At 44.8% G+C, this 13,326-nt stretch overlaps 1 protein-coding gene across 1 annotated transcript in view; it reads right to left on the bottom strand.

Moving 5' to 3' along the window:
* LOC117049940 (desmoglein-2-like) overlaps nt 1-12,819 on the bottom strand; it is a 31,024-nt gene extending 18,205 nt beyond the window's left edge. The window contains exons 1-3 of the mRNA XM_033155087.1: nt 12,743-12,819; nt 1,618-1,653; nt 324-446 (exon numbers count right to left, since the gene is read on the bottom strand). Of these exons, the coding sequence (XP_033010978.1) occupies nt 324-446; nt 1,618-1,653; nt 12,743-12,781 (198 nt within the window). The 5' untranslated portion in view covers nt 12,782-12,819. The remainder of the gene's footprint in view (nt 1-323; nt 447-1,617; nt 1,654-12,742) is intronic.
* Between the last annotated feature and the right edge of the window lie 507 nt (nt 12,820-13,326).

Below are 13,326 nucleotides of genomic sequence, written 5' to 3'. Positions count from 1 at the left end.
GCTATTCCTTCGCTTACCTAGGCTGCTTTCTAAAGCAAAGCCTTCACAAGGTGACTTAGATAAAGCAATCATAGGGTTATAGCCAACCAGGTTTTACCCAGAGTAGATCCATTGAAATGAATCAACCTAAATTAGTTATGTTAATTTCAGTGGGTCTTCCCTGAGTAGGACTAGCATTAAATACAACCCACAGAAATTAACTATTTGTTTTTGTTAAGAAGCCCAGGAAGGAGGTGCTATATGATGATGTCAAAGAGATACCCGTTTCCATAGCAAGCCTGCCCCACACCTCTCAGGATCCTGTTCATTTGGCCCTGACTTACTTTAGCAATTGGGTTCTTATTTTCACTCTCTTCGTTGAGGAGGGCAGGTGGGACAATCCATTCCCGCTTCTGTCTAATGTGACCATCCGAATGAAGGAGCTGCTTGTTTCTACCTCCAGGAATCTGTCAGGAAAGCATATATTTTGATAAATTCTATGTCCGTTAGTTTTTCCAAGTTTGTTTCTGTCAGTATTTTTAGTAAATATTTTATAATATTTTATATGAACCGCTTTGAGGTTTCTGTTGACTAAGCAGCATATAAATATTGTTAAATATAAAAAAGATGGAACACTGTGTGCAGCATGTCAACATCCTGAATGAACATCTATAATGAACATGGCTATTTTAAAAGTGCATTTTTGCATTTTCCCCATTTAATAATAATGTGGGGCTTGTTAGAAAAAACAGATGAAACTAATATACTGCGCAGACTAACGGCACAATCCTATGCACATTTTATCAGAAGCCAGCCTCTCCTGGCTTTTAACAGCATGAAATGGTGCTCAAAATGGACGAGCTGTGTACCCCCCACCCTCTAGTATTCAGTGGTAAGGTCTGAAGGGGCCTTGTAATCATTTTTGTTTGAACACACTTACAAACTGCCTATGGAAACTTGCTGCTGAATGCAGCGAAGTCAGGAGTAGAAGGGATGGGGTTGTTGTGCACAGCTGCCACCCCCCCCCAACTGAACACACTTTCAATTTAATGATGGACCTCACTGACATGTTATGGCATTTTCAGTGAAGCCCTACAGATGGCAATTTAAGGGAGGAATTCAATGTTGCACTCTACTGATGGTCCCTTTTCTGCTTTCCAGATGGAATGATACCCCCTCTCCTCCCATGTTCTGGTTTGGAGGCCCTCACAACCCTCCAGAGAGGGTTTGGGGGAGACATGGTGGGGGCAGGAAAGCCCTATTGTACTAGTTATGCTTCCTCTAATATGCTGGTTTGGTTGAATCTGGTGCTAAATAATTTATTTTCAAAAGTATATATTTTATTTTTTTGTTTACAATACAGTACCTGGAATATCTTATTTTGTAAATAAATGCAAGAATACTTTTCCTTAAGGCTTGAAAAGCTTCCCGTGTGTTATTTCAGTGTGTTTATTTATTTTGTGGAAGTGGTTAGGCATTTAAAAGCCTTGTTTCCCCATCAAGACACCACCATCCACTCAAGACGAAAACTTATGCGCAACATACATTCCCTCCCAGCTCAATTCATCCCCCCCCCTTTGCAGCTTCATGTTGGAAGTATTTTTGTTCCATTCATTACAATTTCACACAATCTCCTACCTCTATGTGAAGTCCATTCCCAAAGATGACACAGCTCTGAAAAATAGTAATATAGAAATGTATTTTTTAAAAAGCTACAAAACAAGCATGAGAGTTAAAATAACTGTGCACAGTGTCAGAGAAATTCAGCCAATGCATTCCTCCCTGTTCGTCCACCCAGTAATGTTAAAAATGAATACAATAGAACAAACAGTAAAGCTTAAAGATTATCTTATTAAAATCCATCCAGGTACCAGCTGGTCCTGCTTAGCTTCCCAGATTGTATGAACAGGGTCTTGCTTAGTGTAGTATGGCCAAATCCAAAACAGGCTTAATTTAATTTAATTTAATTCCACATTTAAGAGAGTCATGAGACAAAACACTGCTATTGCCTTATCAGTTCTATGAATAAACTGCCTTTGGAGACTTTGCCCTTGCTTCAACTCAAGCTTGATACGCATATTACAATAAATGAACAGCTGCTGCAAAAGTTTACAAAATGGCAGCCTTATATTGAGTTCCTTAAACTGCAGAGATGCTAATAATATAGAGATGTAATTATGGATAGCTCTCCCCTTCACACAACTGAATGATTATAGCTAAACAAGCTGAGCCAGGATGCACCACTGTTAGGCTGCAGTTCTCCTTGGGCCATTTCCCTTCCAGGGCAACTTCTCATCCTCCATCCAGGAATGCTTAATGATTTTCCTGCTACTTGCAGCATTTGTAATGCACTGTGCAAGTTGCTGTGTGATATGTGGCTGTATTTTTTATTGCTTCTTTTCTTTTATTATGTTTTACTGTATTACAATTTGAATTTAACACAGGAAGACAGGACACAAGAATCAAAAGAAGCAATAAAAATACATTTACAAATCAATATGAATATTTCATACAGACGTGCTGTGAACTACCTGAAAGCTCACAGACCACTAATGGTCTGTCAACCACAATTTGGGAACCCCTGGTATGATTTATCAATGTTTTAAAATGTAAATCGCTAACAAGCGATTAATAAATGTAATTTGTCGTCGTCGTCATCATCATGTTGCTCTTTAATGACCTTCTGCCAGATGATGGCTAAAACCTTCCTACTTAGTAAAGTTTTGGGGACATGAATGATATTAACCCCCTGCACTAGACTGGGATTTAACTGGCTGCACTGAATTGTTTTCACTGCTGAATAACATCTAAAATAGCTGCCTCATTCATATATTTCTATATTGGGTTGCTTTTAGAAATGTAGATGAGAAAGAAATATTTCAAACAAATAGATGGTGTTTTGTTTTGGAGAGCTCAGCTCAGAGTGCTTTATACCCAGAGCAGTAAGATAAAGTTGGACATTTTATTACTCCCCTAGGTGGAGACTAGGGAGGTCATCACGACAGAGATGAGATCTGAACTAGGGACTTTGAACTATGCAGTAGTATTATGGCTATATACAGTACTTCCTACAACAAGCCTACACACACACACACACACACACACACACGGAGAGAGCGAGAGCGAGAGAGAGCTGAACAAAGAAAGACCATTATTTACAAGAATAATTTCCTGTCAAGTCCCACGTTTCCATAACCATCTCTTGGCAAACTTTACATTCAACAAACCTGCATTTGCCTCTCCATGCCCTGAAGTAAGTTAACTGATCCAATCAAACTGAATTTCAATAGGCAGGTAAAGACTTCTTCAAAATCTTCTAGTAACCACCCTAGAAAGCCTGTGCTGCAGCCCTGAGCTGTGGCTCCTCACGTAAGAACCAGGAAAGAAAGACATTGTCAAGTAAACCTTGGGTATTGTCCCCACATGCATACCCGGCCTCCACTGTCTGGCGTTCACCCAGATGTGCACCTAGTCAGGCCTCAAGGAGCACCCTCCAGCATAATGCACTCACAGAGACCTGAATTGGTGCCCCCAATCCAATTCTGCTTCAGTAAACCTAGGCTTTTTCTGCTTCCTCACCTGCCCGAAACCAATGCAAATCTGGCAAGCAAGCCACACCTTTCCCTGAATAGCAATTAAATTTGCCCAACAGTATGGAGCAGGCAAAAAAGGAGGCCCTGAGATAGGATGCTCCCCAAATCCTACTCAGCCTCAAGATACCAGTGACTAGCCTACAGTTCGCATTGCATAAATGGGGGTGGGGTGGGGGTAGGCAAAAAGGTCAGTGGAGGTGCAGCCTTCAAAAACCCTCTCCCAAACCTCATCCTATTGGTCCATGGGGCCCATGTGACCACCCTCCTCACCTTTTTCCAGGGAGGGGTGGGGTCAAACACTCTCCAGCTGAATTGCAGGAGTGGCATTCTCCTATTCTGTATGTCAAATTCATTTATTCATTTCTGCCAGACTCCTGATACATGGATAGCCTTGAACTGGAAATTTTCAGTGTGGTTTGAGAGTCTACTAGGCAGCAAGTCGTGCAATACTTGCTTAAATAGTGGTTCATCCAATATAAGCTCACTGTGTGGCACCAGAACCTGCAGCAACCTTGTGGTTTGTGTACCTGCAACCTGTGTCAGCAGCAAGTCAGCAAAATAGGATTAGATTTCACAAAGAGAATGGAAGACAATCCATGCACAAGTCACATTTATCACATAGCAGTATGGTCAACAACATGCATCTTTATAGAAAAACAATTTGAGTTAATGAGCTTTCATTCGTTCAGATCATGAGTTCTGCTGACTTTTCTTTCAGAACGGGATCATAAACATGCCAGGGCAAAAACAGAACTTCCAAATAAAAAGGAAGAGCTTATAGCCATATTAACATTTTCTGATGTTGGGAAATATGTTTTACATTCAGACTTTTAACATCAGAAGACACACACCCTTTGTAAGCAACTGTAAAAACTGTGTTGCAGGAACTGGCAGCCTATACAATAAGTATTCATTTGGGCAGCTCCCTAACTTCAATGCAGACATTTGTGTGTGTCCATATTAAATCGTTGTTTTGCAAGTCCCAGCATGCTTCCAAGTTGTGTTTCTAACCTAGGGGAGGTTTCTGTTCAAGGGTGGATTTCTTTGTTTTGGGCGAGAAATGCATTTTCTTTGTCTTGTGTGAAAGCCACCCTACCCTTGCATTACTAAATGTTCTGTCATAACACAGTTGAAACTGATTCATGCATTTTCTCGGGATTGTACAGGTATGAACCAGCAGGAGGTTCCGTAAAGACTTCTGAGAAGCTTTAGCTCAAAATGGAAGTGCTTTAAGTACACAGTCGAAGAAAATCTTTTCTGCATATGTAGAGAACTTTGCACACCTTCCCTTACAGACATTTCTTATGAGATAAAATAAAGCAGGCTTAAATTGGGATTTTAATCCCACGAGCAGGAGTGTTCTATCCTTTTGAACCAACTTGGGAGTCAACATTGCAAATAATATTTGTACAGTTGCTAAACATCAATGCCAAATGGGCTGGTCAGACTAAGCTGTCACACAGAATTGCTTTCCAAAGTATTTCCACTATATAAAACAAACAAGAAAGCAGCCTTGAAGTAAAACAGTAAAAGCTCCAACACACACTACAGTTCCCTTTCAGCGCAGTGTCCTGGCACCTGACACATTCCCTTTGTTTTTACATGCAAGTGGCTCTTGAAGGGCCAATCTAGAGAGGCAGTTGAATGTGTCTGTAACATGCATGTTTTAAAAACAACAGAAATAGCATGAGGCTGGTGTGGGCTGATGAATTATGAAGATTGCAGCAGACACACAGAGAGAATTTAACACTTTTGTCTGTACTGCATTCCTGAAGAAAGGTCCTTTTCTGAAGCCGGTTTTCTGTTCACGGGTGGGAAGGGAAGGCATCATTGGGGGATTTCCAGTGCAAACACCAGTTGCAGAGGAGAGATTAAATGCAAGGAAACCTCTAATGCCCCATGTAGATAACCATCTCTTCTCTCCCTCTCTCCCTTCCTTTTTACTTTCCTCCCTAAGATGCCTGCAGGCTTACTGTCTAAAAATAAGAGCAAGACAAGTCTTTATTTCTTAATTTTTGAACAGCACCTAGCAATTTTAGGTGCTTTCTAAAAACAGCAAGGGTTGTACGCATACAAATGCAAGATGTGAATGATACAAATGATTGTATCACATAGATGCATGAAGAGAACCAGTATGCCTTGAAGAGAAGTTTGTCTTGAGCACATATATACTTTGTGGCAAGCAGGGGATCATGCTGCCATGTGTTATGCCAAGGGTGGGGCACCTCTGCTCCATGAGTCAAATTTGGCACGATTCCCAATTTGGCCCATGAGGCTGTTTTGCCCAAACCACACCCACCTGGCTCACACCTGATAGGTGTGGGGCAGACAGAGATGCAGGTGCAAAAGAACAATTGCGAATCAGCCCCAATGGGTTTGGTGTGCTATGGATTTCCTGATCAGGAATGCAGCCATTCCTGCCCAAGGTACTAACAGCAAGTTGCCTCAGTGAGATCAGCTGTGTCACCGAGCTCTCAAAGAAGGAGACCTCCCTTCCCTGCCCAGCTGAACTCCTGACTCTTACCTGCCTTTACTCACCATTCATGGAGTTGCCAATGCTGGCATTGGGTCCAACTGAAAGGCTACAGCTCAGCCAAGGGCTCCTCTCCCTCAATTTAACCCTTTCTCAAAACAAGTTCACACTAAGCATATATTTGAGACACCCTTCTGAATTCCCATTAACCTCAACCACAAAAATGCCTTTTAAATATAAACTACAACCATGTAACACTACTGTTGGACAAAAGCACATATTAGATTACCAAATTTGGAATGGACCCTCCTCAAACTCACCTCTCATACACTGACAAGTTTCACATCAGTCCACTAAACCATTTCCCTAACTATAAGCCATAGAACATGCCCCCCTCGATCTCTAATCATAATGGTGGCATGCAAACCAGCCGATTCACTTTATTAACATAGTGCCACAACTGTAGCCCTAGAATTACCATTCAATAAATACAAACATTACTATGCAACAAATACAAAAATGGTGTGTTTGACTTTCCCTCCCTAGTGGGAAGAATAAGGTCAGGGGAGCAGAGAGCATGTGGTCTCTCCTCAGCCTCATTTAGTTTCAGGCCTTCATCTATCTGCACTGTCACTGCCTTGCTACAGATTTATGATTGTTCAGTAAAGTGTTCCTTTTATTCCATTTTATGCATCATGCCTGCATTTGGGGGTGGGGAAATCAGCATGCCCCCTTTCCTCACATAATACAGGTAAAATCTTGACTGAGGCAGGAAATTAAGGTCTGCCTATATGCATGTGATGTAGTATTAACAAATACTGAATCTGGAATATGCCTAACAGAATGTTTTAATATCATTGATGGATTTAATCAGACAACAGAATACAAATGACAACACTTTTAGCCTTTCATCTTACAGATGAAGAATTGAGAGACTTAGAAAATAAAACAAACTTCAAATTCATAATAGATCAGTGAAACATTTAGGGATTGCCTTTTCTAAAGCAAACAAGCTATTATTGAGATGTAAACTATAGACTAGAGGGCAAGATCAAGGAGAAATTAGAGAGGAGACATTTAAATTTTCTGGAAGAACTACAGCAATAAAATTGAATATTCACACACACACTCTCACACACCACAGTGGTACCTCAGGTTAAGAACTTAATTCATTCTGGAGGTCCATTTTTAACCTGAAACTGTTCTTAACATGAGGTACCACTTTAGCTAATGGGGCCTCCCGCTGCTGCCGCGCCGCCACCGCACGATTTCTGTTCTCATCCTGAAGCAACGTTCTTAACCCGAGGTACTATTTCTGGGTTAGCGGAGTCTGTAACCTGAAGTGTCTATAACCTGAAGCGTCTGTAACCCGATGTACCACTGTATCTATGAACATGATTAACATATAGCAAATGGAAATCACAACATTTCTCTAGAGCATGGTTTTCCAAACTTGGGTCTCCAGTTGTTTTTGGACTACAATTCCCATCATCCCTGGCCACTGGTCCTGCTAGCCAGCCCAACAACAGCCGGAGACTCAAGAAAACCCTGCTCTAGAGATAACACACGGACTAGTGTGCCAACTCTCCACTCTTAAGTCAAGGGGGAAATTCAATACTGGGGAAATTACATATAGGCTCAATTTGCATGTAATGCTAAACACAGCTGTGAATGTGAGAGCATGCAGGCTCTTGGGGAGGAAGCCGCAGGCACTTTGCTCCTCTCCTCCAGTCCTGCCACTGCTATGAGCTAAATCATGCACTGGCTTAGTGTACTCTCCTCCACACAAACCATGAGCTGTAAATCAGCTCATGGTTTGTCAGGAGTGAGATAAAGAATGAGCCTGGGTTTGGATGGCACATGAAGCTAAATTATGGTTTAGCTTGCAGAAGTGAAGGTGGGTGAGAAAAAGGCCACACTGTTTCTCTTAGAGTGATACTCAATCCATTCCTAGAACAATATGTAACATGTACCAGTAGTTTTTCCCTTAAGTAAGTCAATGACATCTCAGCATTATCAGTTCCAATACTGAACATAGGATGTAGGAAGAGGGGCCTGCTGGACCAGATCAAGGCTCCATCTAATTTGGGCCACAGGTTTTCCATCCCCACAATGGCTTATCTGCAGTTGCTCTCCAGCAACTGCTGTTCAGTGACATAATACCTCTGCAACTGGGGGCTCTGTTTAGTTATAGCTACTAGTCCCCCATTAATTTATCTAATTGACTTGTAAAGTTGCTAAAGATAGGACCAAAAACACTCCTGTCACAGAGAATGTGATAAAAATTATAATTAAATTTATCATGTCTTGTGTGAAGAAGCCCTTCCTTTTGTCCGTCCTGAATCTACCTCCAATGAATTTCAAGGGGCTACTGCAAATTATATTATAGTGTAAGGGAAGGGGGAGGCAGTCTCTTCCCACTTTATCCATACCATGTATACAAATTTTTATTGAAATATTTATGAGCTACACTTCCTTAAAAATATAGGGCAGTGCACACCATATAGATGTAACAATAAAAACATTCACAAAATGTTAAAACAAGATTATTATTATTAATAATAATACATTATTATTATTATTAATACCCCATCCATCTGGCTGGGTTTCCCCAGCCACTCTGGGTGGCTCCCAACTGAATATTAAAAATGCTTTGAAGGCCTGTCTAAATAACACAGTTTTTACGTGACATCTAAAAGGTGGCAGGGATGAAACCTGCTGAATCTCTACTGGAAGGAAGTTACAAAAATGCAGTCACAAAAAAATAAGGCGGGCCCTGAAAATATACATTTCAGGTGTCAAAGGGCAGTGGAGAATCATCATTCCCATCAGCAAGTTGCAAGAGTGATATGTCTACAGGTAGGAATTCTCTGTATATGTTGGGAAGTACACGTATATTCTGTTCCTTTTCATTACATCATTTTTTCTAGGGCTGAACCATGACATCAGTAAGATGTTCCAGGGCAAGTTGAAGGAAACCAGAGTCAGACAAATCCCCCAGGGAATAATTTAAGGAATGGTGGTTGCATGGTGTCTATTGCTTCACAAGATGTGTAGGAACCAACACTGTTCTCTGGAATATTTGTCACTTCCTCAAAGTTTTATACGAGTCAGGACAAGTCTGGGTTCAGTTTCCCTATGCAAAGTACACCACAGGGTGATGTAATTGAGAAGAACATCAAGAGATGTTTCCAGACATGTAGATGCCGAAGTGTTTTAATCTACTGTAGTTTCCTGATAATTTTAATTATTTTTAAATGTTTTTAATTGCTTTGAACTGTTTTTAGTTGGCAATTCTAATATTTCTTGTAAACCACTTGCTACAATCAAGAGGTATATAAATTTTGTAAAATAAATAAATATTTGCAAAACCGACAGCAACAATGATTCATTATTATTATTACTTTGAGGAAGGAGTGGTTTCAGTTCCAAACTTGTCTATTTCAAAAAGATATTCAATAAGATAAAAGATGTGGAACTGAGTGTCTGGTATTTCCAGCAGCAGGTGGGGGAGGCAAAAATTATTTCTTCTAAGAGAGAGGGGGGGGGAGAGAGAGAGCTTCAACTATCTTGGGCAGCACAAGCCAGAGAAAACACTAATTGCTTTTACAATGATCTAGCAAACAGGGGCGTCGCGAGGGGGGTGTGGTGGGGGCGGCACGCCCCTGGGGGACAGGGGTGACAAGCGGCGGGTGGGGGTGACAAGCGGCGGGTGGGGGTGACAAGCAGCGCCCCTCCCGCCACTCCCCACGCAACGCCGGTCACCCTGGGAGCAGCAGCGCTGCACGGACGGGGTGCTCCCTCGGCCGTGCGCTGTTGCTCCCGGGGCGACGGAGCGAGCGGCGGCGCGTGGGGGTGACAAGCGGCAGCCCCTCCCGCCATTCCCAAGCACTGCCGCTCACTCCGTCACCCAAGGAGCAACACCGCACGACCGAGCAAGCACCCCGTCCGTGCAGCGCTGCTGCTCCCGAGGTGACCGGCAGCGTGGGGAGTGGCAGGAGGGGCCGTCGCTTGTCACCCCCACGCGCCGCCACTCGCTCCGTCCCCCCGGGAGCAGCAGCGCACGGTGTGTGGGGTGCTGCTGCTCCTGGGGCAACGGAGCGAACGGCGGCACGTGGGGGTGACAAGAGGCAGCCCCTCCCACCATTCCCACGCGCTCCCGCTCCCTCCATCACCCTGGGAGCGGCAGCGCAGGCCCGATGACGGAGTGCGCCTGCACGCGCAGGCGCACTCTGTCGTTGGATCGCCGCTTCCACAGCCTCCTTTTCAGCCGGAGAGCTTAAAAGCGAGCTCTTCGGCTTAAAAGAGGGCTGCAGAAGCGGCGGCGGCACTCCCGGAAATGCCCTGGGGGCGGAGCGTCATGACGTCACAATGTGATGCCACGACGCCCCGCCCCCGGGGCGTTTCCTTTGCCGCCCCGGGTACCGCGGAGCCTTACTCCACCACTGCTAGCAAATGCCCATAAAATTAGAAACAGAGTTGGAAAGGACTCCAAAGGCCATCTAGTCCGAGCCCTTGAATGCAGGAAACTCAACTAAAGCATCCATGACAGATGGCCATCTAAACTCTGCTTAAAAACCTCCAAGGAAGAAGAGTCTACTACCTTCTTTCTGGTGGAGTCTGTTCCACTGTCAAAAAGTTATTCCTGTTGTTTAGTCAGAATCTTTCTTGTAACTTGAAGCCATTGATTCAGGTCCTACCCTCCGGAGCAGGAGAAAACAAGCTTGTTCCATCTTCCACATGACAACCCTTAAGATATTTGAAGGTGGCTATCATATCTCCCTCTCAGCCTCCTGTTTTCCAGGCTCAACATACCTGACTCACTCAACCGTTCCTCATAAGGCTTGGTTTCCAGACGCTTGATCATTTTGGCTGCCCCTCTTTGCACACGTTCCAGCTTGACAATATCCTTCTTAAATTGTGGCACCCAGAACTGGAGACAGTACTCCAGGTGTGGTCAGACCAAGGCAGAATAGTGTGGTACTACGTATTACTTCCCTTGATCTGAACACTATACTTCTGTTGATGCAGCCTATAATAGCATTAGTTTTTGGGTTGTTGTTGTTGTTTTTTTTTTTGCTGCTGCTGCTGCATCATCATACTATTGACTCATCTTAAGCTTGTGGTTTACTAAGACCCCTTTTCATATGTACTACTAGTAAACCAGGTATTAGTTTAAATTATTAGTTTAAAATGTTTTACTGGTTGCTAGCCCACATATAGATTCTTAACCATAAGAACCTAAGAGAAGTCCAAAGTCAACCAGACCAAGTGTTCATCATCTAGTCTGGCATCCTGGGTTGTATTCAACTAAGCCCTACTCAGAGCATTGAAATTAATAAACCTGAGTTGTGTTTATGAACTTCAATGGGTCTACTCTGTGTGAGACTAGCATTAAACACCACTCACTGTTTCCTGCAGTGACCAACCTGGTGATTCCACCAAGAAGCTCAAAGAGAGGGCATGAAGGTAACAGATTTCTGCCCAAAGGTGCCCTCCCCCTGCATACTGCTTCTGAACATGGCCATTCCATCACTTAAAAAATAAAATCTTTACATTTACATCCTGCCTGTCCTCCAGGGAGCCTGCATGAGACTTCCCCTCCATTTTATTTTTCACAACAACCCTGTGCAGTAGGATAGGCTGAGAGGTCACCCAGTGAGCTTGCTGGCCAAGTGGGGATTTGAACCTGGGCTGCCTCCACCCTAAGAAGCTACCTTTCACTGAATCAGACCATAGTTCACCTCAGTATGGTCTGCACTGGCTGGTGGTGGCTCTCCAAGGATTCAGGCAGGAGGAGCCTCTCCCAGCCCTACCTGAAGGTGCCAAGGGTTGAACTTGGGCCCTTTTGCATGCAAGGCAGATGGCTCATTGGCCTAACACAACCTAACCACTACACCACACTGTCTAATGCCTGTCAATAGATCTCCATGTCCTGCAGGGAACGCCACCGCTAGAACAAAGTAAAAAAACAAACAAAAAACCCCTACAGTTACTTTCCTATTTACAAAGACTTTCTTTCATAGCTACCTGGAGGTGACCAGACAATAGATTATTCTTGTCGCTCCACCCCCGCCCAGAAGGCTCTTGGCAGAACTGGGAGAGATGGCCAAGCTAGCAGCAACTTGCATGGAGGGCTTCAGCTCCCGCCACCTAGACGGCAAGTCAAGCCCCCCCCCCCCCAGTCGAATCTCTTGACAGACTCTTCCCCCTTAAGTTGGTTGAAATAAAAGCAGGGCTCCGGGTTGCGCTTTTCAGAAAAACGAACGAATGTGCGCGTTGGAAATTGGTTTTTCTACAACAAGGGCCGAACCTCTAAGCCTCCCATTTCCCAACGTTTCCCGCGAAGGCGAAGTTTGTGGACCCCCCCCCCGGCCGATTGTGACCCCGAGAGCCCCTCGGCGAGGGGAGTTTCCGGGAGGGCGCGCAGCCATTCCTGCCCCCGCGCAACCTCCTCGCCGAGGTTCCCGGGCGTGGCGCGCGCTCCTGCTCTCCAGGAGCAGGAAGCCTTCCGCCAACCAGCCGCCAAGCCTGTTATTCGCCTGCGGGGCGACCTTTTTCCTCCCTATGCTTCGAAGTGCGGAATAAAACTGGGAAAGTTAAGCTCTCTCCACACGCACACAGACAGCCCCCCCCCCTATATATTTCTCGGGCAAATCTGATGGTGGGGAAATTCCGGGTGGGCTTCCTAACTCACCACGAGCAGCAAAATCCCAGGTCCGAGATGGCAAGCCATGGCGAGAGCCCTCTGCTGCCTACTTCGGCCCTGCTCTCCTACGGCTCCGAATCCCAAAGCAGCAGAAGCAGCGGCCCTCCCGGAGAGGAAGAAGTCTCGGTGCCTTCTTCTTCGCTGCGGGCGTCCAGCTATCCCTGCTCCTTCCCCCGGTGGTGGTGATAAGAAAATGGGGCCGGCCGCAGCTCCGGCAGGAAAGGCGAGCCGTCGAGGGGCGGAGTGTAGCGCTTTGGGAGGCTTCACCTGGAGGGTGCGAGGAGCTACCCCGCCCTCTGGCCCTGTGTGATACGGCCCTACCCGGTGCAGAGGCTTTTGGTTCCGGAAGGCAGCCTTTCTTTAGAATCGTACCCGCCTTTGATCTTTTCCGAGGGAGAGGGAAAGTGAGGAAAGGGGTGTTTTGTCCGCCCTTGGGTTCGCAGCCTGAGACCTTTCTGCTGCATCCAGCAGAGCCTGACTCTGAGAAAACATGCGCAGCTCTCTCCCCCCACTCTCCCAAGTTCCATATCACCAACAGACAAAAGACTTAAGGCATTTTGATCTTTCCCAGA

The sequence above is a fragment of the Lacerta agilis genome, chromosome 7 (assembly GCF_009819535.1).
Source record: "Lacerta agilis isolate rLacAgi1 chromosome 7, rLacAgi1.pri, whole genome shotgun sequence".
Classification (NCBI taxonomy): Eukaryota; Metazoa; Chordata; class Lepidosauria; order Squamata; family Lacertidae; genus Lacerta; species Lacerta agilis.
Note: the sequence above shows the minus strand (reverse complement) of the source record. Positions and strands in the feature narration are given on the sequence as shown.